This window comes from Solea solea, chromosome 5, assembly GCF_958295425.1.
Source record: "Solea solea chromosome 5, fSolSol10.1, whole genome shotgun sequence".
NCBI lineage: Eukaryota > Metazoa > Chordata > Actinopteri > Pleuronectiformes > Soleidae > Solea > Solea solea.
Window position 1 is genome coordinate 19,087,100 of NC_081138.1, and position 24,175 is coordinate 19,111,274.

General features: G+C 42.6%; 1 protein-coding gene across 1 annotated transcript; it reads left to right on the forward strand.

Moving 5' to 3' along the window:
* Positions 1–915: 915 nt before the first annotated feature.
* On the forward strand, positions 916–23,117 carry LOC131460019 (neuropilin and tolloid-like protein 2). Its single transcript, XM_058630250.1, has 10 exons — positions 916–1,086; positions 5,414–5,470; positions 5,623–5,766; positions 8,428–8,676; positions 9,105–9,152; positions 9,697–9,824; positions 15,346–15,574; positions 19,540–19,653; positions 19,753–19,883; positions 21,131–23,117. Exons 1-10 carry the CDS (start codon positions 1,077–1,079, stop codon positions 21,929–21,931), a joined length of 1,911 nt encoding a protein of 636 aa, XP_058486233.1. The 5' UTR covers positions 916–1,076; the 3' UTR covers positions 21,932–23,117.
* The last annotated feature ends 1,058 nt before the right edge of the window (positions 23,118–24,175 follow it).

Here is a 24,175-nt window from a genome sequence, read left to right on the forward strand (position 1 = left end):
TTTAGTCTCTTCTGTAGTGAAACTAACATAATATTGTGCCCACTAATGACGCAGCAGATGTCGATATACATTTTCTTCATTGAGCAAAATAAATAAACGGAAAAAAAGTGGTCTATTTAGCCAGCAGTTGTAGTCTTTGTCAGTGTTTGCCGATATCCAATAATTAATTTTAAAGCCAATATCTGATAATATCGTATAACCCAACGAATTAAACACACACACATTCCATACACACTTATGCAGATGAGTTTCACACAAAATACAACACATGACAAAACAACAAAGAAGGAGCAGACAGGAGCTATATAAAATAAATAGTAGTGCCACCCTGTGTGTACCTTCTTTACATCTTCAAACTCAGACACTGTGATCAGCTGAACAGCTGCAACAAGTCCTCCAGTAATGTTTTTTTTTATTTTGAAAGGTATGACCGGAAATGTGGCTATTTCGTGTGCGCTCTTGACGACTCTCACGAGAAGCCACTCAGCGGTGTAAGCAGCGCCCACGGCTTAAATGAGCCATGTTCAGGAACATTTCTTAGTTTGGTCACAGACGAGGGTCGGACAGAGACCATCTTCCCTCCTCCTCTTCCTCCTCCTCTTCCTCCTCCTCCTCCTGTGTTCTCTCTGTCTGTGCATCTCTATGCGTGTGTCTCTCCATCCATCATCCATCCTTACGCGTATTCTGGATACTTACCTGTCCAAGAGCGCGTCAGTCCGCGTGGGTCCGTGCCTCTCCCCACATGCCGTGTGCTCTCGGGCTCTCCCCACTGGAAGCTGTTCTCACAGTGACGATGGTGATGTTGACGGTGCTCGGCTGAAGCGCGTTCACCCTCGCCAGTCAGTCAGTCAGTGTTCCGTCGTCGTGCAGCCAAACGCAGCGCCATCGCCGCCCGCAGAGGAGCTCTGTGCCGCCGCCGCCGCCGCACGCGGTTCTTCTGGAGCGTGGCTCTACGTGATGGATTTACTGTTAGCGGAGGAAAGTTGGATTTTGTGATCGGGTCCCTGAAAATGATCAGAACAGGAGGACATTTTTAAAAACAAGAAAAAGGGTTGGATCACACACCGTGAGAGGAAATGAACGGAGGTGAGTTGAACACGAGCTGCGTCTGTGGTGCGCGCCCCAACAGTAGAATCCAGTTTCTTTTCAATTGTGCATTCAATTAATTTAGCTTTTTGGTCTTTTATTTTTGCTTTCTCTCTATTTAGTGGGTTCTTATTTTGTAGCAATTCAAAACAATTTCTGGCACGGAATGATTTGGATCATCTCCGAACCAAAGTCCTCACCATTTATTGTGAATTTCTCTTGAACTGATAAAGATGCAAAGTGACAAGTGATCACTGTCTTCTGCTTTTACTTGCCCACATGTGACTTTTTATGGCAAATATTGCTGCTTTTATTTGTCATGCCATCTTCAGTGTTCACCGTTTCATCTGCTCTGCCAAAGCCATGGCTGGTTCTTCTGGGTTCGGTCTGACTGGTTTGAACCACCCAGTCTCCAGTCATGTTTGGATTAAAAAGAAAAATACCTTAGACAACAGATAGTAATACAATGAATGTTTTATTCACTGAAAAATGATCAGTTGTTTCACTGCAGCTCTCCTGTGTGCTGGATTATTTAAGCGTAATGGGGGTAAAATGAGTGTCTGGCAGCGTTTTCACGCTTGCAGCCAGTTTTGGGCACTGAAGTGAGGAGGAGGAGAAGGAGGAGGAGGAGGAGGAGTGCCTCCGTCCATACGCGCGCTGTCAACCAGTGATTCGTGACTATAATGGACAACTAAGGTCAAATTATGGGAAGTAGCAACTTGTCTCTCTCACATATTCTTTGTGGTCACACTAAAAAAAAAGATGCGCGTAATTTTCCTCCTCTGTGGCAAATCCCCAGACTGTGCGCTGAGCTGCGTGAGTACAGACGGTGTGTGTGCACTTTGCTGCTGCTGCTGCTGATGCTGCTGCTGCTGATGCTCAGGTGACTCCACTCCTGCCACCATCACCTGAGGCACGCGCAGACACTCCACTGCATCAGCTGTGTGTGGTTACACCACACACGAGTAAAATGTGTGTACATTAAACGGTTATATCGTCCACAGGCACGGGCGTTTCAGTAGAACTGGCAATTTTCCTGCCCCTGGGGCCCCAAGATGAGACCCCCCCATCTGCAACAATAAGATGATGTCTTGGGTTCATAAACATGTCTCCCTAGTCTTCCAACACACCCCAGCTTTGAAGCTTTGGAATTTGCAAGTTTGAGCAGCAGCAAGCGGAAATTCACAGACATTGCCCTGCAGCTGTCAATCACACTGGTGTTCACTCATCTGTGCTTTGCTGTTCCTTATCATTCATTTTTCCTGTAAGCAAAACAACTTAATTGACATTATTGACATCATGTGCTACAGAATTCGAAAAAAAACAGGGATTGTAACCTTTGCCCCCAGTGGCTGACTGGGTCTCAGTTGTCAATTATTTTTAATAAACATTTACCTTGTGAGTAAAGGTGGCAGGTGACACACTCTGTGGAGGTTTGGTGCTGTTTGACGTTTATTTTGCGAATTTCATAATTCAGCTTTCAAACGTCCAGTAGCCTATGTCGTTTCTGCTGTCAGGGGGTCTCACAAGCGACAAAAAAACAGTCCCAAAAGATTGAGTTTAATGACGTCAGGAAGCAGCGTGGCGTTATTGGAGCTGTCGTCTCGTTGTGTTTGTGCTTTACAGACGCGGAGACAAAGGACAACACACTGGCTCACTTTGTGCCGTCATTAAAAGGCATGCAGCTAAAGGAAAATGGTTCATTTCCTTGAATAGAAAATGTGTTTTTAGTACACTACTCAACAGAATACAGAGCATTAGTCTGGTCCTTTTTTGATATTTCAGTGCAGAAATGTTATGCCAACTAAAATGCACTACAAAAATCAGGAATGACTTTTTAATGCATTCAATTGATTTGTAAATAAGTGCACCAATGGATCTGTGTTGTATAATCACATATAATTGATGGAGGGATCAATGACTGTAATGACAGAGTTGGTTGGATGATTGGCCCCACGGGTTAATTATCCCTGGGGGCCCCAGTTTCCTTAAAAAGGCCCCTGAACAGTGTGTTGCTTCCCTTGAGTTTAATGCATTCTTCATTTCAGCTCTGTCTTCACTCGTTGGCTGACTCATTATTTCACCTGTTGTTTCGTAGCCCGTTTGTAGCTTCAGCCTTTATCCTCGTACTTTCATTCAAGTCTCCACCGCCTTATTTCGACACAGTACAACAAATTACTCTTTTATATTTGGAGAGAAGAAGGCAGATGGTCGTCTTTGTGTGCAACTCCAAATGGAGTGGGGATTCGAAATGACATCACCCGTTCTGAAAGAACAACCGAGGTCACACTCTAAAAAAAAAAAGAAAAAAAGAAGGTCTGTCAGTGCCTTTAATATTTATTTGAGGAACTTTGCTGCACATGAATGACCCCAACCACAGGGCAAACACAGAGCGCTGAGTTGTTTTTGTTTTTCTGCTCACAGACTGTTAGTCATCATCCATCTATTCACATTCACACGTTCTCCTCGTTGGTGCTGAAGTGACTACGGCTCAGTTTAACCATGTGCTTTCTACATTAAATGTGTCACCGTTTGCCCTGTTAACGTGTCACGTGGCGGCTCATGCTCAGGCTAACGTGTGAAACAGCCTTATAGATTAAGGTTCTTGCGATCTGTGTTGTCAGTGTTTCCAACCAAAAGCCCTTAAAGTGACGAGAAGACGTAGTGGCTTCCGCCGAGTGCGGCAGCAGATTACACGTTCCTCCGTTTAGTCCCCGGTTAATGCAGAAAGCCTCAGCGAGGACGTAGAGCATCTGTTTGGGTGGCCCGCTGCACAAATGCACCTGTGGTTGTTAACACTCTCGCCTGTGATAATGGAGACTGAAGTAATGAGCGTTCAAGAGCCTGCAGGGCTGTGTTTTGTCCATTCAAGACAAAAATATACATCCACTGGTGCAATTGTGTTCCACACACTCTTCTTCATTAGGACCCATCTCTCTTTCTCTGTCCTTCCTCCCTCTCTGCCTCCTAGACTTCCTTCCTTCCTTCCTTCCTCCCTCCTTCCTTCTCGTCCTTCCTGGGTGCCATTATGCCATTGCATGAGCCCGGCTGATGCTCGCTCTCTAATTTGCTGTGAGTGGGCCAACCTATTATGAACTCAGCGGGGATTCAGGTCTACAGCAGCTTATCAGAGCGAGGCAGTGACAGAAGCTGTGACATGCCTGCCCTTAGTGCAGATATGATTGTAATGCAGCATATTTCACCTTTTGTCTGTCGTCATGCTTTGCAGCCTGTAATCCTGTTTTTTTTTTCTCCCCCCACTAATGCTTCATGTTTCTGGTGCCGAGAGGCTGCAGATTAGCGAGTTACAGTCAAGTAGCTGGAGTGAGAGTTGATGGTTTGAAACTGAGTGGACTAGTGTTTACTCCGGTGAACTGTTACTAATCGTCACGAGTGTACACCGTTTTACTGTCAGACTGGATAGTATGTATCCTGCTGACCCAGTTTAACAAATTATGGACTCCAGATTTAACGGCACAGCTACAGATTGTTAGTTTGGGAAGGATGGGTTTAATGATCAGTTGTCAGTCAAATCTTTGAGTGTGTTAGAACACATTTACTGGTTCTAGCTTCTTTGTCGTACATGATATTCACCTGTTTTTTTGAGTTATTGTTACTTCTACTTTGGTGGGTTTTTTTTAAGGTATTTATCATTATTTTCTGACATTGTATTAAACCAACAATGAATGAAATGAGCTAATCTGAAAAATGACATCTATTCACCAGCTGTGAAAACGATTGTTAATTGCAGCCACAGCTCAGGGTGATGAGCACTGAAGCACACAGAGAAAGGGATGCACAACACTTGACTCAACTCACTGAAAAAAAAGATGCTGTTTGAAGTGTTTGAAACTTAACTATATTTAACCATAATGCATGTACATACATGTAGATCCTCAGTGTTAAAATGAAGTAGCTTTGTTTTCTGTGTTTACAAGAGGATTCATCACCAAATGAATGGGTTTTCTCCAGGTTCTCCGGTTTCCTCCCACACTCCCTAAATTAACCACAGGTGTGACTGTGAGAGGAAATGTTTGGGATTGGCTGCAGCTGCCCCTCGACCCTCATACGGAGGAAAAAGCAGTAGACAATCGAGGATAATAAGTCTTTTCTCTCACAGCTCTCTTCCTCCTTTCTCACAAACACATTATATTTTAAATATGCTGAATCCGTCAGGTGTTTTCTTCAAACTGTATCGATCTACAGTATATATTCACTTTTCATTAACACGCACACCTGCATTGTGGCTGTCACCGTTGAACACAAAGACGTAAATTCATTCCTACAGCGTCGCCTGGAACTAATATGGAATATCTGTGCTTCACAGCGTGGATACTCTTCTTCCTGATAGAAGAGGCTGTTGCTCTGGCGCAGAGAATTAAAGGTAAGAGGCCTTATCTTTCCTTGTATCAGTGGACTAAATGCTTCCTTTCTTCAGTCTGTCCTGTCTTTTCCTCACTCTTGTTCTAACCCCTATTTCAACTCTGCCTCATTGATCCCTCGCCTCAATAATCCATAATCTGTTTGCTTCTTCAGACTCCCCAAACGAACAGGGCGTCCAGAGCCCCAACCAGAATGACTGTGGCACGTGGGTCCGTAACATCAATGGCGGCGTGTTCACGTCGCCCAACTACCCAAACACCTACCCACCCAACAAGGAGTGTGTTTACATCCTGGAAGGTACAGCTGAGCCTTTTTTTGAGTGACATTATTTTAGTTATCTTGGAAAAAAGGGGCAGAAGCGCTCACTCGGATGCTGTACGTCAGAGATAAATAAGACAAATAAAATATAAAAATGACCTTAATAGACCTAACCAACAGCAATAAAACATACAATAAAACAATGGTCATGAGGGTCATAAGAGGGTTCATTTAACCTTATCTCTGTTATACTCTATTGGTAATTATTGTGATAAAATATCACATAATAAAACAATAAGTTTTACTCCATAGTGAAATTTGAAGAAACAAAGTAAATTGTAGTTTTAAAATTCTTTATCGACGGATAACATCAAATTAAAAGTTAACCCTCTTATGACCGTCATGATAATTAGGCCGTCTGGATTTGTTTTGATTGTATAGCTGTAGAGTTGTCAAAACAATGTTCAGTGAGTGACTTCAACTTTCAATATCTGGTGGTTATTCAACCATCTATTTCTCTGCTTTTTGAATTGAATTATTCAATTTAATAGATATCACAAATGGTGTAGGAGGAATGGAAATGAGACATGGTGACGAAAGGTTAAACAAAGAAACCTCAGATTTGAGCAGCGGCGTGTTGTTTCTCAGTGTTTGCACAAACATCATATGAATACATACTGAACCTATGTTAAAAAAATTATATCACAATATACGCCGTGACAGAAATACTGGCCAGCTCTCGCTTGATGTTCTCCTGAATGAGCCATCCGAATGTGTTTCACCAGCACGCACTTAAAGACCCTTATTTAGAAAGATGGGAAGCAGTGGATTGTGGGTAGCCCTGACTTCTGGCTTCATCAGAATAGTGCTGTATTCATCCTCTCCTCCTGGCAGAGTGTGCCAAGAAGACTCCACCATTGAATGGAACATAAAAGAGATGAACATCTGCTACACAAGCGAGCTTTGGTGGAAATGTCGCTGCTTTGCACGCGTTCCTGCTGCACAGGAAGTAATCTCGTGTAAAGCATCATTGGCAGCTACGGGAGACGAGGTCTGGGGATATCGGTTGATGTGTTTTCATACTAAATCTGTCACCTTGTCCATGAAGTTAAAGCATAGCCTTTCATGCAGATGTGTGTGTGTGTGCGCTTGATGTGTTCACTGCCATAGTGCTCAATAGGTGTTACGCATGGCTCAAGGGCTCCCCCTGTGGACAAAACAAGCCCAGACTTTCTGAAGAAAGAGACGTGACTCTTGTGTTTCTGTGTGTGTGTGTGTGTGTGTGTGTGTGTGTGTGTGCAGCAGCACGTCACAGTTAGTCTGGAAAGCGCCAGATGGAACCCATCATTTGCTATTATTTGGTCTTGAATGGCCTCAGTCATATTCATATCCGAGCTGCGGAGCTTTGAGTCTGTGATTCCGCCTCTCGCAGACACACGTAGGTGCTCACGTTTGACGAGAGTGCTAATCAGATTGCTTTGTAATCCTAATTTGTGGTTAGTGAGGCTCATTGATTGTGTCATGTCCCCTACTTCATCATCTCAATAGATTGAGTGATTATACATTATGCTCTTTCCAGATCAAGCTGTGCCATTTGTTGTGTGTGTTGGTGTATGTGTGAGTGAATGAATGAGTGAGTGAGTGAGTGAGTGAGTGAGTGAGTGAGATAGGAAGAGAGTCAACACACCAGGATATGGGGGGGGGGGGGAAGCGGGGACACAAGCTGCTGCTTTCAACAGAAAGGGACAGCAGCAGCAACAACAACAACAACAGCACCACACAGGCTGAAATCCAAACTGAGACACAGCTTCACACAGAGAGCAGAGTTTCTCTGTGTGTCACTTCACCTTAACTTCACAGCTACATACAGTAAACATGAACCCCCGCTGACCTCACTCTGTTCCCTCTCTAATGGTGCATGTTTGGCTTCCCTGGCGTCTTTTCTTTTTCTTCGTATGATTCATATCCCAAAGCAGGCATGACTTGCTCTTGACAAACGTGTACCGTGAGAGATGAACTTGTGAATTAGAGTTAATGTCGTGCTTGCACTGTTCTGGATACAGTGACTCAGACCGTGTCGGACTGTGTCTCCGTCTGTGTGCGCTTCTGTGCGTGTCCATGTCCGCGCAATGGAGCCTCGTGTTTATTTTTAAAAGACGATCATAGCGAGCGTTCAGCTTACCACATCACAAAAACACTTTTCTTTTATATTAATACTTCATTAACTCCGTCAGTGTTGAAGTTCAAATGTTCGGATCTCGGCAAAAAGTCCAGTGTCGTGCTTCCCTCGTCAGGTACCAAATGTTACTTGACACATGAACTTGTTGATCACACTGTGACTTCATCCGATGTTATCTGAATAAGAAGGAGACAGCCTTTTATCGTAGACCGTGTTACATAAAGAATATGGTATAAATATTAATGCACCTGTACAATTGTATCCTGCACCTAAATTTGAGCCAACTTCAGAAAAGTAGTCATCCAGACATTCACAGGGATGAAAGGAAGAAGAAGAAGAAAAAAGTGATTACTTACAACATCAGATGAAATGAGATTTCACTTTACTTTTAATCTTTGCTTTAGAATTCCATGCAGATTCGTCTTTGTCCTGCTGAAGAAAGATTTAATTATATTCTTTCTGTTGGTTTTTGTGGCCTCATTTTTTTTTCTTTTTTCCTCCTTCTCCATTGTTCGCCAAAGCTCTCCCCAGACAAAGGATTCAGTTGGCTTTCGATAAGAATTACTACATCGAGCCGTCGTTCGAGTGCCGCTTCGATCACATAGAAATCCGGGATGGGCCCTTTGGGTTCTCACCGCTCATCGATCGAGTTTGCGGAGGAAAAAATCCGGGCCTGGTCACGTCAACGGGACGTTTCATGTGGATCAAGTTCACCAGCGACGAGGAGCTGGAAGGCCTTGGCTTCCGCATCAAGTACACCTTTATTGCAGGTAAGGGCACGCTAATGTCACTGTGCACCCTCAGACTACTAAAGCTCATTTCTCTGCACATAGACCTAGTGAAGTCTAAAGTGAAGTGTATCCTCAGTGGGACTGAAAGACGACGATTCTAAACTCTTTAAATTTCATTTTTCATCTTTGCTTGGCAACTTTGTGAGTCAGAAATGAACATCGGCAGGAAGGACGCGTTTGATCTGCAATACTTTCCCATTTCCTTTGTCCTTAGCAGTCGCACATTTGACACCTGAGCCCTGTGTGCCTAGAAATCAGCATCGCCCATCAAGCGACCGATATTAGCTTCAATCCGACCCTTTTCTGCTTTATCTGGCCTGCCGTAATAAGATTTTATCTTGTGTTCTCTCTGCGCACCTATTTCTGCTGTGTGCATTGAGAGTGCCGCTCCAATCTTATCATTTCAGACCCTGATTTCCATCTGCACGTGGGTGGACTGCTAAACCCCATTCCAGGTAAGCTCTTCACTACTTGGATGGTTTTGTGTTAGATCCTTTTTAAGAACAGGTCTGTGCTCAGAAGCGCTCGCTCTCGCTCTCTGCCTCTGCCTCTGACGTGAATGCTGAGCACACAAATGCACCTTGACAAGCACACTTTTACATGAAGTGAGAGGATGTACGTACATGCACGTTCACAAGACACATGAAGAGAATACATGCCTCTTTCTCCTCCTGTCTTCCTGCCTTCGTTCATCTGTCTTTGTCCTTATCTGCTCTGCTCACTTCAGTTCCACCTCAAATCCTTTACCTCTCTAAATAGGATCCTTCATCTCATCCTGTCTGTCATGCTTCTCTTACCCTAACCTTTCTACTCCTCCTTTCCCATACTCTGTTTTCTCCTCTTCTTTTTTCCTTTTTTACTTCTCCCAGGTACCTCCATACGACCCCTGTCTCACTGTTCTCCTCAGTTATCTCCCCATCACCTTCTCTCTCTCTCTCTCTCTCTCTCTCTCTCTCTCTCACACACACACACACACACTTCTCTTCTTCTTTCTTACAGACTGTCAGTTTGAAATTGGTGGTTGGGACGGGATTATCCGCTCCAGTCAGGTGGAAGAGGAGGAACGAGTGAAGCCCGGTGATGCTCTGGACTGTATCTGGACCATCAGAGCCCCCCCTCAGTCCAAGGTCAGTAAAGGAGACCATACAAGCGTACACTATCATAGATGATGCTGGTGACTCATCTTTGCAACTTTCAGAAATCTCTATTTTATAATAACTAATGTCTTGAGGCTGGTCTGTGCTTATGCGTGCGTGGGTGACTCATTTTCAAAGCCACAGTAACATGTCTGACAACTGCATGACTTCTGTAAACATCCAAGATCCCAACATGACGTATAGTCAAGGACTGTTATTCATCTCTCTTCATGTGAGAGACACTCACATGAATTTCCATGGACACTTAAGTCGAGGAGCGAAGGTTGTGCGGTTGTGCCGTTACGCTGTTTTCCTCCTCTTCGGCTTCCTCTATTATTTCCAAGTCAAAGGTCAGGTGTGGGAGCTGTGGAGAACGTGCAGAGCACGTTGGCCAGTTTGGGTCCGGTTGAACATATTTATGCATTTCGACTCCCAACCGATTTATCTGGATGGGTCGAGAAATTCAACTTAGCACAATTTCTGTCCCCCGTACCTCACGATACACGATATGTGGTCCAAGATACCAATAATATGACAATACAACATTTCTGTGATAATCAATATATTGACAGTCATATACCGATACGTCACTATATATCTGTGTACCTGAAGAAAACCAAACATCTGTAAAAAAGTTAGGATTTCTCTATTTATTCACAACGTAGAGAACAAAGTGCATAAAGTCTGATAATTTGAACGTGGGTGGAGCATCTCTTAACGTAGCTTTCTCCACCATGGCCAGATAACTTCCCCCCAAGTTTCGCCACCACGAGGGGACATCAAGTATTGAGTGAAAGTGGCAGGGACTGTTTACTTTAGAACATCTTCATTTATTAATTAAAATATGTATATCACCAAATCGATTTTGACCCACGCTGACATCTTTACATGCATTTCCAGTTTTAGTCGGACTAACACAGTTCTTTTTGTCTAACGTCATGTCAATGTTCGGCCTCATATTGACGACAGTGAAAGATGGTAAAATGTAGAAATCAGTACCAGCTGGTGCACATCCATCTCTCCCTCTCTCTCTCTCTCTTTACGGCTTTCGAAGCTTGAGTGGGTAATTTGTTTAAACAGTCATGTTATCTGCTGAAATCCTTTTGGATAGCCATCAATAAATAAAGTTATCTGAGAAAAGAACGTTGGAGGAGTCTGAGAAAGAGAGCAAAAGCAGGCTACACTGCAACGATGCAACTGTTACATCCCACCTCCTCCTCCTGTCTGCTCTCTCATCAAAGCTCCGTGCTCAAAACACACAAAGACACTGACTGCCTGTCAAATACTAGAGGCAGAATGGAGGAGGGAGAGCACTGTGAAGACTATAGAGTATATGGACTGCATCATGTCTGACTCATCTGTAAAAACACTCAATGTTATCGTAATGAACGACACAGGTGCACCAATCTGAACAAAATGATCGGTTACAGTTGTTTTTCCAGTATTGCGTTGTATTGCGTTGGCTACAGAAAACTTTTTTTTTACTTTATTTATTGATGGCTGTCACGACATGAAGTGGATTTCAACAAATAAGACACAAATGACATGTCTGGTGACACGTGCAGTGCATAATTTAATCCCGGAATAGATGAATATAAATTGTTAACAAAAAAAGTAAATACATTTGATCAGAAAATTATTTAGAAATTTCTCACGAAGACCTTCGGCGTGCGGCGACTTTAAGTACGTTGATGTTGTGAATATAATCAAGATTGGGAAGAGCTCAGAATTTCTAAATCCAAGTCCAAAGTCACCCTGTGGGCAGTGATCGTGTGCAGCGTGTTCCCTCATCTGTCACTAGTTTCAGCACGTCACTCTTTCCTGACAGCCGCAATGTTTTCACAGCATCTGTTCTCCTTTGTACTGAAATAACACATTTGGAGTCAGTGGATGCTTTTGTTAATTATTGCAGTATCAATACGTGTAAGTGAAAGAAAGTAAGCAAAGAAGATGTCAAAGGGATGACGTTCAGTTAAAGGAATACTTCACCGATTTGCATTTAGCATTGTATTACTAGAATAGGGGTAGTATTTTTGAAGAATTGTGCTTCCCAACCTCAGTTTGCCCTCAGTCAATATCTTCATTCTTTTCTTTGTTACGTAGACCCACTCGTAGGGGGGCGGTACCTCATTCCCAGAATGTAAACAGTGTCCGCCATCTTTGCTAACAGTTAAGCTAACAGGACCAAGTGTCACTGGCGAGCTCGTAACAAAGAAAATAATGAAGATATTTATCAACTCAGGGGAAACTGAGGTTGGGAAGCCTACTACCCCTATTCTATACCAAGGTAAATGCAAATTGGTGAAGTATTCCTTTAACCCTGTTGAACATTTTGTTCATGTGCTCCAGTCACTTAGACTATGGAAACTATGCTATTTAGCTATAGAAGTACTAAAAATGTGTTTGAGCATGTTCCTCAAATAGGGTTGAACCTCTTTCAGAGAATGAATTATGCTTTATCTGACATAGGGCGACAGGACGGCTGTCCATCATGGGACAAACATACAAAGACAAACAGACTGGGTTGTGAACCAGGGTCATTTTGCTGTAAGACAGCAGTGCTAGCCACTACCCCATCGTGTGATCCATCAAAAAATATGAATGACTCTATATTCTAATGCAGCCATTCTTAAACGTCGGAGTCCCAGTGACCAGCGTAACATTTGAAACTCCCCTGCGGCTCACACAAACCTTTAATCACAGCACACATTTTTCTCTTTCTGCTTGAAAGCCACCGCTCCGTCAGTGAACTAGCACATAATGAAGTGCTCTATGATCTACCAATTACTATCCATCAGTTATGAGAGATAGGCGCCACTGTGAGTGTTACACTAGGTCATTAAAAAAACTTAATATGAATGTATTTTTGATAAGCTGTCGTAGGCCACCTGCAGTTCCTGGACAGCTCATACTTTGGAGATTTGTTGTAATGCAATGGTGAGAATTCAAAGTTATGAAATACCACCACTTAAAGGATTAACAGTAATGTATAATCCCTGAGTCCGATGTGCTGCATAACATACTATATGTCCTGAATTGCAGCCCTTGTGATACGCTAATGTCATTGTTTCAAACTGTGTTTTGGATTTTTATTTGGACTCAATTTAGAGTCAGGAGGCAAGATTTAAAAACTGAAATGAATGTGATTTATGACATTATAAGGAAAAGCAAAACAGACAAATGAAAAAAAAAATATGTAAGAAATACAGCCCTGCAGATTTATAAGTACATTTTCAGGCCAGGGATATGTTCTCATTATTTATATTTATGAGCCAATATTCACAAACCCTCTGAAATTAAATCATAACCTTGCCAGCCTCAGTTCATCACTACACAGTTTCTCCCTCTTCACACTGGAACAATTTTCGCCGAGCAAAATATACTCACATACCTACATTATATACACACTCACTCACACACACACAGGATTCTGCATTGACTTCCATTAATTTGGACAGCCTCTAACCTTAACCATAACCAGTTCCTCAGAAATGAGGTTCTGCCTCATTAGGAACAGGTTTTGGTCTCCATGATGATGATTACAGTGTTTGTCCCAGAAAAGTGCTAAAGAGGTAATTGTAATGTAGTGGCAAACGTAAACTTAGTGGTTAGCTGCAGGTTCCTTTGGGCTTGACTCGTCTGTACTGTTTCAAATTCCTCAAAATGTTTGCACATTTATTTCCACTTGCCGTACATCCAGGTTACATTTCCATCCACATATAACAACACAGAAATATGCCCTTGATGTTCCAGGTTGTGAATGACGATATATGGATTTAACAGTATATATATATATATATATATATGTATATATATATATATATAATATTTTTCCAGTACACATCTACCTATCCTTCTATCTATCATAGCCACAAAGCCACGTTCCTTTCCTTCCAAGAATATTAACTCAAAGGCTTAAAGCCAATGAACAACTGTTCAAAAATAATTACAAGCAATCCCGCATTAATCATTTAAACTAACCCTAAACTACATTGACTCAATACTGGCTCCTACAATAAGTATAAAACAAGAACTGCACATATCGAGTCACAAATGACATAATCTCTGTAAGTAGTGAGTAGTATTTCTCATATGCACACATGCACTGCTTCACTCGTCTCACACAGACACCGATTTTTCCCCCCGCGGTCGTTTCCCTGGTCTGACATGTGCAGCACGAGGCCGCAGTAAAGAGCATATCCGAATTTAGCAGCAGCTCCGAGTTGCCCGGTCAAACATTAGCTCAGAGAAGCAGAAGTAACAGAGCGGCACATTCAGCAGCAGCAGCAGCAGAACAGCAGCTACTCAACTGCTGCATGGTTACAGGTGTCTGTGTTGCACGCTGTGTAACACAGCTTTGTCTGAGGCCAATGAGCGAGAGATAAGGTGCCGTGGCGTTCATGTGACTTACAGACGCGATGTGGCGAGCCATAAAGCCTTCAGGCTCTTCACAGAGCACATTTAGCCGTATGACTCTGTGACTCGCTGCACGCTGGCGTCCTTCAAGTGGCACAGAATGTATAACACGTTTAAAGCCATTAGATAAACAAAGTTAAGATCATTTGGAGCAGCCCTCGTAAAAGTCGCCACAGTTCAAGCGGGTAATCAAGATTACACACAAATAAAAGTGCCATCACGATAAACCAAAATGATGAAATAATTAAAGGGGCAACATAAAATTGTCACGAGCCTACTGCAGTTTCTGTTTGATCACTGTCGTAAAGACGTAACAACCCGAAATGCAGGTGAGGACACTTTTCCTCAGAGCTGGTGTTTTGTTTGTTATATTAAATTAAACACCTCTGTGTAAGTACAGGATTAGGTGAAATGACAAATCACAATATCTTTTTTTTAACTCAAGGAGTTGCATTTGACTTCCATTGTACAGTTGTGCAATGAGAGTAAAGGCATTTCAGTGATTTGATTTAAATATTGAAATATTCTATTCAACATTTTATTTATATAGCCCAGCATCACAAACACAATTTGCCTTGAAGGGCTTTACAATCTGTAACACCAAGTGTCGCCCTCTTTCCTTAGACCCTCACATCGAGTGAGGGTCTAAGGACACTTAAACCTGTCACAGCTCACTTTGGGCTGCACAACTTCAGCATCATGAAACCAGCCGGGATTTTCCCGCACTAACAGTGTTCACTGTCAGATTGTTCTTCAGTCCCTGCTGCATTCTCTGGACTGAGACACAGCGATGAGAGAGAGAGAGAGACAGAGCAAGCAACACAACATTTTCAAAGACTAATTAAGTCGTCAAGTAAACATAAATGAATAATACACTGCAGCTTAAATTAGACTTTCTTAATTAGATTTGTTTGTCAAAGCCTTTTCTATATCCATCTTCTAAACATCAACCTGTTTGTATCCCAGTGCACTGCAGAGAATCTGAGGATACTGAGGCTTTCACTCTAACATTTTCTTAATATTGCTATCTTCATGTAATTGCCGTCATGGATCGTGTGCGTGTATGTTTAGATTTCCTCCCCCCGTCTGCCTGCAGATCTACCTGCGCTTCATGGAGTACCAGATGGAGCACTCCAACGAGTGCAAGAAGAACTTTGTGGCTGTGTACGATGGCAGCAGCGCCATCGAGAACCTCAAGGCCAAGTTCTGCAGCACTGTGGCCAACGACGTTATGTTGGACAACGGCGTGGGCGTCGTGCGAATGTGGGCCGATGAGAAAAGCCGACTCAGCCGGTTCCGCATGCTTTTCACTTCCTTTGTTGACCGTGAGTACCATACAGTCGCCTTGACAACATAAGCACGAAGGGAAAATGGGTTTTGCCGCCTCATTATTTGTCCATACACTGTATAGTAGACACCGGCAAATTTAACATTGTTAGAAAAAATAAATAAAGACACAATATCATAATCTCTAATAGGTAATAATGTGTCTAAGGCATGAGCTATTATTAATGGCTTGAGTAACATGAGTCCTGGTCAAGTTTATGAAGTATGGAAATGAATGAAGGACAGAGCCCGACTTCAGCGTCTCCCTGACCTTGTGTACCTTTTACATTATGGACAACTCTTCATACTCTGCATCAATACCACTTTGTTTCCAAACTGAATACAAGTAACACTTAGTGATACTGAGTGTGTCACTATTGAGTGTTTTCAAATTACTTTGAAAACTTTTTTCACCGGATATAATTAAAAAACCTGAACATATATAACTAAATGTGTTTTTATTCATGCCAATTGGAAAAAATACTTTTGTTATTATGTTCTATATATTTACTTTGCCGAACTGTAGATCAGTTCAAAAGAAAGGAAATCCTGAAAACGAGGGTTATTCTCCAACATTAAGCAAGGAAATGTCTAAAATCTCATCATTTAACAGAGGAGTCTGGTGTATTTAGCGACAGCACTGCTGAAAGCCCACGATCACAAGCAGCGAGTGGCATCACAACCCCTGCCGCTGTACAAATCGTTTCAATTAACAGATTCTAATAGTTCACTACATCGAAAATAACTGCTTTACAAGTTACTCTTCTCTAGTTTGTTTGTGTCACGTATAAAACGAAATCACGGCAGTTTCATGCAGCCATGCTGTGATGACCCCGCCCACATTGAGGAGGTACTATATTGTCTTGGAAAACCAACCAAACCATGTAGAGTCGAGCCGAGGCGAGGCGGTACTATGTAATGGAAAAAGAAAGCATCAAAGTGACTATTTCAATGAATTTGTCAAAATATGGTGCTTCACTAATTTATGTTTGTTTTGTTTGAAGGAAAGTCTGAGTGCGATCGATGGCTGTATAGGTCATAATGAAGCATAAAGCCACTAAGCCGGATAGATCATTTTAATACCAATGTTGTTGATGTTTCATAAAGTGACAGACTTTGGCTTTTCTGTCCTCATAATTTCATTAAATGCCTGAAAAGAGTAATAAATGAATTGCCACATTCTCTGGTGTACCACTGAAAGCGTGGGTTTTATGTTGTTTTCATCAGTCACCACTTAATGGCGTTCTAAATTCATCAAGGGTGAGGTTTCTTTGTTTAGTTTTGTTTTATGCTGAGAATCCGTAAAACCATTTTGGATCCTAATTAATTCTGATCACACAGTTCATCCGAGAGAAGTCTCTCAAATGACTCCCCAAACTTTATTTGGTCGGAGTCAGGCACTGGCTCATAGTTTACGTGGAGGTCACGGAGAAACATTAATCTCTGTCGTTCGGAGAACAAGATGAGTTTTGCCTCTCACACTCCATCATCCCTAATGTGGTCTAATCTTCTGACAGAGCCATCTCTGAAATGTAAAGCAGACATATTAAGACTCTACTAAATCCACACATGCACTCATGCACACACACTGCAGTCAGACATGTGTGTGTGTGTGTGTGTGTGTGTTTGCGTACTGAGGCAGTGTGAGGTGAAGCGTTGTTGACACCTTCACAGAAACAGAACATTTTGAAGGCGGGCGATGCATAATGAGTTTGGAAGTGATCACAGTGTCAGGAGAGTGACCTCGTCTCGATGGGGAGGACACCAACCAACCGCACACAGTTGTTGCACACACACACACACACATATGTGTGTGCCCCTTTGTCAGAGTTACTCAACCCTGAGGCAGAGGAGGCATGCCGGGAAGAGGAAGCGGTGGCTCGGAGGAGAGTGACGCTTGTGGAGCGGACCGCGATCTGTTCCATTTGCGATACAGACTCACAGTGCGTGTCGGCCTCTGCTAAAGCAAGCATGTTAGGGGGCTGGAGACGAGGACATGTTTTGTTGTCAAAGGTGTTAGAAATGGGCAAGACAAGACAGACGTGTATCTACCATAGGAGAAATCCATCCTTTATTTACACCACTTATTCTTGTACCCTGTCTGTTGCAGGGAGACTAGACAAGTCGTCAAAGGAGAATATGAATATTGTAAGAATATCACTTTAAACTTTGTGTTAGAGACTTGTGGTGAGAGAGTGTTCTGTCTAAAGTGGTTGTCATTTGAAAAAAACATTGTCTGACAATAATGATCTTTGTTAAGAGTAGAAGGCAATAAAGAAAAACCTCTGCCAAGGCTGCTCTAATTTTCCAAAGTGTTCAGGCACTAACCTGTCTTGCAATAAGCGACAAGTTTAATGATTCTTTTAAAAATCCTGAAACTCTACTGATGCTAGTTTCTTCATTGGTCTGTAACCTTCATCCCCAGAAAGAGTTATACAAATCTGTCCTTTATATTTTGAGTTATGTTGCCTACAGACAGACAAAGAGACATGAAGGATTGTAATGGGTTTTACTCAGCCTTCATGGTGGAGAGGAGGTTTTTTTGTGCTCAGATCAAAGTTGTTGTTTTTTCAGCACCTGGAGGGTGGTGTGAGGATTATTATTTTTTTTATCAAATTTACCTCAAAGCATCATATAAGGATGGGTAGTGTTATGAGCCATAAAAATAAACATCATCTGACTCACTCTGATTAGCTGAGAAGCAAGAAAGGGGAAAATACTATTTCTCAATAGCACATCTTTTATATTACACCTCTAAACATTGACACTGTGTGTAACAGTGACACTCACACTGTACCTTTCAATCATGATGATACTTAGAGTACATCCCGCTCTTCCTTTAACCTAGGTTTCGATTTTGGTGTTTTTTTTTTATTGTGTTAGGCCATAAAAAATGGGATGGACAATTGTAGAGCATCATCTCTTATGATAGCTCAGCTCAATTGTTACCTGTTACATGGCATGTTTCTGAGAAACTACATCAACGTGGTGTTAAATACTACTTCACTACTGTGAAACCTGATGCATAGGTTCATTTGTATAAATCTTTCACTAAATGTTGTTGTTTTGCTCCTGTCAAACCCCAACATTTATTGCTGTAAACAATAGTACGATTGGCTTTTACAATTTCAACCTTGAGTCGGGCAATAAACTGAAGTGAACTCATTCCGGGTAAATGTCGTGTCCACCTGATCCACAGGCTTTGGTTGATTACTCCGCTGGGACCTGCAGAGGACACATAAAAAATAATATGTCATTCCACTCCTTTTCAACCAAGTTTCAGTTCCCACATTTGTAGCTTTAATGTTTAGCCCTGAGTGTTCACCGGTTCTGAGGCATCTGCATCTTCCCCCGAGCCTTCACTTCCCTCTTCCCTCTCACCGGCAGTGCATTGATCTCCTGAGCCGAGCAGCCAGCAACGATTACCAGTCATCTCTATCTCTGCCATCTAAACCTTCATACGTTGACAGTCACTTTAATGCGCGGTGTCTCACAGCACCAGTCTGACCATCTGCACACCATAATGGCCCAAAGCCATTCCTACCTACCCGTGCTCCTGTTCCCCCCCCCTGCCTTTCTTCTTCACTTCTCCGTATTCCCCCTCTCCATCTGCTCCTAGTTGTAAAACTGTCTTCACAACCAAATACTCTCTCTCTTCATTCCTCTCTCAAACTTCCCTGATGTGAAGCTTGTTGAAGCTGCAGCCTCCTCCCTTTCCCCATCAGCCCCTGGTGTCACAAGTTGTTTCTGGTGGAAATGGTGATGTGCATCCTGGTGTGATCGGTCTCCATTAGACCTCCCAACATTCAAGAAACATTTTATCTTTTATTATCGTTTTATTGTTATTGTCATCAAATAGAGCTTCTGGTCCCTTTCTTAGTGTATTCATCTTTTACTCAGCACTGTTCACTGCGTTTCTGTTGTTTCTGATAGATTCTGTTTTCTCTTTGTCTTTTGCCTGCAGCCCCCTGCTCAGCAAACACATTCTTCTGCCACAGCAACATGTGTATTAACAACTCTCTGGTGTGCAATGGGGTTCAGAACTGTGTCTACCCATGGGATGAAAACCACTGCAAAGGTGATTGTCTTCTTTCAGCCGACTACTCCCAGTTGGAAGTTGTTATGGTTAATCCCAATTTTCCATTATTTCTTGCTTCCTCTCCTCTCACCCCTGCAGAGAAGCGATCTAAGGGGCTTTTCCATCAGATCACAAAGACCCATGGGACTGTCATTGGTGTCTCTTCAGGCATAGTTCTGGTGCTTCTTATTATCTCCATCCTGGTCCAAATGAAGCAGCCGAGAAAAAAGGTATCTCGTCTTTTATGGCTGACTTTTTTTGTAAACCAGAAAAACACGCCGAGCCAGAAAAGAAAAGGCAGATAATTGAAAGAGATTGTTGGATTCCAGAGCACATGGGGTCACGTGTAGCTATGGTGACAGAGGGGAAAGAAATCCCTAGTATTTTGCAGCATTATAAACCGTAGCAACAATATTCCAGTATATGGTGGGAGTTTATTTCAAATTTCATTTGATTATAATAATATTCTATTAATCTGTCTGCTTCATCTGTTTTTTACTTCAGTTTGTGATTTTCTACTCTGGCCACAGGGCACTCGGCCAAAAAAAAGAGCATTTATAAAGTGATTAAAAGCATCTATTGAAGCTGTGGTTGTAAAGGACACTGTTGTCTTTGACTCTTCTGAAATTTGTTTCTTGGCCTATGACTGTGAAACACTAAAAAGATAGCGGCTCTAAAAGATGTTCAGACACTGCCAGATGGTGGTGTACATCACAACAAGTACTTTGAATCTGCATAACACAACAATAAGAAAGACGGGGTGCTGAAATGTATGTTGCCAAAGCACATGTTACATAGAAATGTATTTTGTGTATAATGTTTTAACACTTTTTGCCACCGATCATCACAACTGCACAGCACCAACTGCAATGCAAGTGTCTTTGATCGAGTTGTCATTTTTCCCACTCACCACCCACTGTGTTATAATAGACAAGGCGTCTGACTGTCTGTGATGTATTATTAGTGCATTATTATGTGAGTGGAAATAAGACATGAACAACATCTGTTGCAACTGATTTTAAGATAGTCTTTATATTTGACCTTTCACAATTCAAATAGTGTCATCTAGTCAGTGCATCAGCTCAGTTTTAATGGGTAGTTTTTTCTTATTATCAGGTAAAAAATTCCCCTATTATGGTAACAAGCTTTCCAGGTGCAAGTGCAGCTGGCATTTAAAGGGAATGGGAGACGTCGCTTTGATTGGTTATTTGCATGTTACACACAAAACACACGCTTTCTTCTTAAGACAGTAAGTAAAACCCTTTTCAACAACATAAATGAACAAGAGTGGATTTGATCATGTCTGTGTTTCCACCACCTTTATAATATGAGTGGTGCAGACAAACACACAATCTCTATTTATGTTTGACCCTAGTTTTTGACATCCATTTGTTGTTTTTCCAGTTAATGTCTTATCGGTATGAAAACTAGCACTCGCCAAAGTTTAATGATTTGCCTGGATTCTCCTCTTTTCAAGGTTGTAGCTCGGCGGCCCGGTGTTTTCAACAAGGCTGGATTCCAAGAGGTTTTTGATCCTCCCCACTATGAGCTCTTCTCTCTGCGTGACAAGGAGGTGTCATCAGACCTCGCTGACCTCTCTGAGGAGCTGGACAGCTTCCACAAGCTGCGGCGCTCCTCCACCATGTCCCGCTGTGTCCATGAGCACCACTGCGGCTCGCAAGCCTCAGTGGCGACTGGTGGCGGCAGCATGAAGCACAGTCGCACCACCCTGAGCTCCATGGAGCTGTCCTACCACAACGACTTCTCCAAGCAACCACCCATGAAGACTTTCAACTCCACGGCCAGCTACAAGAAGGGCTGCTACGGATACAAGCAGCACACACAGACTCACGACTGCGACCAGCAGGTCATCGAGGACCGTGTCACAGAGGAGATCCCGTGCGAGATCTATGGCCGCGGTGGTGGAGCGGGAGGAGGAGCTACAGGTGGTGGGGCAATAGGGGGAGCATCGGGGATAGCAGGAGGAGGGATTGGAGGGCCAGTGGGCATAACAGGAGGAGTGGCAATGGCCGGAGGAATGGGTATGTCAGGTGGAGTGGGTATGTCAGGTGGAGTGGGTATGCCAGGTGGCATGGGCATGCCAGGAGGAGTAGGTATGTCAGGAGGAGTGGGTATGCCAGGGCCTAGTGGCATTGCTGGAGGTATCAGTGGCGGGATGGCAGGAGCCTGTGGAACCCTCAGTATCCGTGGCAACAGCTCTCGTAACAGTACCACCATAGTTGATCCACAGCAGCGCTCCATTTCCATGGATTTCTAAAAACGGAGATGGGAGGACGATGAGCAGAAGGAGAATGCAGGCAGATTTTGCTTTTCACTCGCCAAGATAAAGACCAACAAAGAGAAGGCAGGAGTATCAATAGCTCTAAACTGATTGCTCCCATTTCTATCCAAGCAGCATTTAATCGCTACTGTGAGTAACACTTCTCCAGGATCTTCCCAACTCATCGTCACATGAGGAGATTTGGGAAAAATAAGAGACAAGAAAATGATGCACAAGAAGAAGAGAGAGAAATGGAGGAAAAGGAATGGTTCTGTTTTGTGAAGGGTTTCAGGTCAAGGAGGCATGGAGATGTCTGGTCTCCTCTCCAGTCTTCTACTTAATTAAACTCTCCCTCCATCATAGACTTACAGGAGACTGTTCTCGCATGCAGATCCAGACTTCTTTCTGCTTGGTTGCCTAAAAAAACCCATGACACCACTCAGCTACAGAGAGAGAGAGAAAAAAAGTTAAAGAGACTAAGTTTCTACATTTATCCACCTGCCATGCACAGATATGTATGATATATATAGCGTGTCTTCTAATAATTTATCTGAGTCTTTTATTTGTCAGTGTACTGTACCGTTGATACCAGTATATATTCAGCCTCATGATGATGTTTGGCTGTTAACTCTTTAACCTTTTTCCAGATGTTGTTCTGATGATTTTTTTGAAAATGACTCATCCAAGATGTGGTGGCAATAATGAAGAGTTGTTGTCACTGGTGATCAGAAACACATCGAGGATGATGATGATGATGATGATGATGATGTGATATTACAATAATAATTGTGTAGTTTTCATGCTTACCTCACACTTACAAAGAAGGTATGCTCCGTTCAGTCTCTCCTCAGGAGGAGCACACAAAGAGACATATTTTGGTTAGAAGAGAAGAAAAGACTGTTCCCGCTCTGCAGCATTCAGGCAATAAGTAACTGTTGATGAAGTATGAAGTGTTTTCTTGTGAGGCCTGGACTGAATTGAAAATAGCAACCATCCAACTCCCAATCCCTGCATTCACTTGGAGAAAATGTAATTTCTCAACCTCCCCATGAGCTGGGAATTTAAAATAAGCACAACCCGTTTCCCTGCAGAGACAAACATGTAGCCTATATGGGATTCATTTATTATTTCAACCGCTGGTTGTATAAGTTCATTCTGTTGAATTAAATGAGAACTTACTCACCTCCTTGTGTGAATTTCTCTCTTCATGTGACCAAGACAGAGCTGGGGATGGAGATGTCACGTTGTGGTAAGACATGCATTATGGCAGGTGGACGTTGAGGAATCATAAAATGCTTTTCGCTTTGCTGTGATAGGATTGGATTTAGTTTGCATGTGTGTGGGTTTTCTCCGGGTTCTCCTGTTTCCTTCCACAGTCTAAAAACATGCAGATTTGGGGATTAGGCAGATCTAAATTGTGTGAGAGTGGATGGTTGTTTGCCTCTATGTGATGGACTGACAACCTGTCCAGGGTGTACCCCGCCTTTCACCCTGTCAGATGGGATTGGCACCAGCGTCCCCCGCAACCCTCATGTGGAGGACAAAGTGGTAGAAGATAAGTGAGTGATTGATTGGGATTTAGGCATAATTTATTTTCTGAAGTGTGTGTGTGTACCCTTTGGTGTAGTTCATGGTTGAATTATCAGGCCAATTATTTTGGGCTAATTTATGCCATATTGAAGCAATATACTAGATTGGCTTTAAACATAATTGAACAAAAGACATGAAACAGAGCACATTTTCTTGAGTGTCAGATACTCGAATAGTTTAAAAAAAAGAAAAAAAAGCTTTTAAGCTTGTTTTTTTTCCGTCACTTATTCTATACAAGAAAATTTCACGCTCCTTACTGTCACGATGCATTTGTCCAGTCTAATATGGTATCCTTTACAAAATGTCAGATCCTAATGGCCACATGCATTATTCTCTAGTGATGTGTCCCTCTTTGACATGGATGCTTGTTGTTCCAGCTATATCTATCCATCATTCATTCTTCCTTCCACCCATTATCTCCCCTGCCTCTCCTTTAAGGATCATGGAGGAAGCTGGAGCCAATCCCACATGACATTTGTTGAGAGGCACCATGGTGAGGTAGTCTAGGTGTTTGAAAATAAAATACTGTGCTGGGCAGTTGAACTTTCTCATAAAGAAACTACATTGTAGTTTACTTGGAATGAAAGCATCACCTTTGCAGTGTAAAGTGTGTACATGTACAGTATAATCACCCCAATGTTGTCCCAGTAT

Excerpts from the sequence above, each read along its gene's own strand:
- LOC131460019 (XM_058630250.1), top strand. Across the intron at positions 8,677-9,104 it reads CAAGTACACCTTTATTGCAG|ACCCTGATTTCCATCTGCAC; the intron begins GTAAGGGCACGC and ends TTATCATTTCAG. Across the intron at positions 19,884-21,130 it reads TGAAGCAGCCGAGAAAAAAG|GTTGTAGCTCGGCGGCCCGG; the intron begins GTATCTCGTCTT and ends CCTCTTTTCAAG.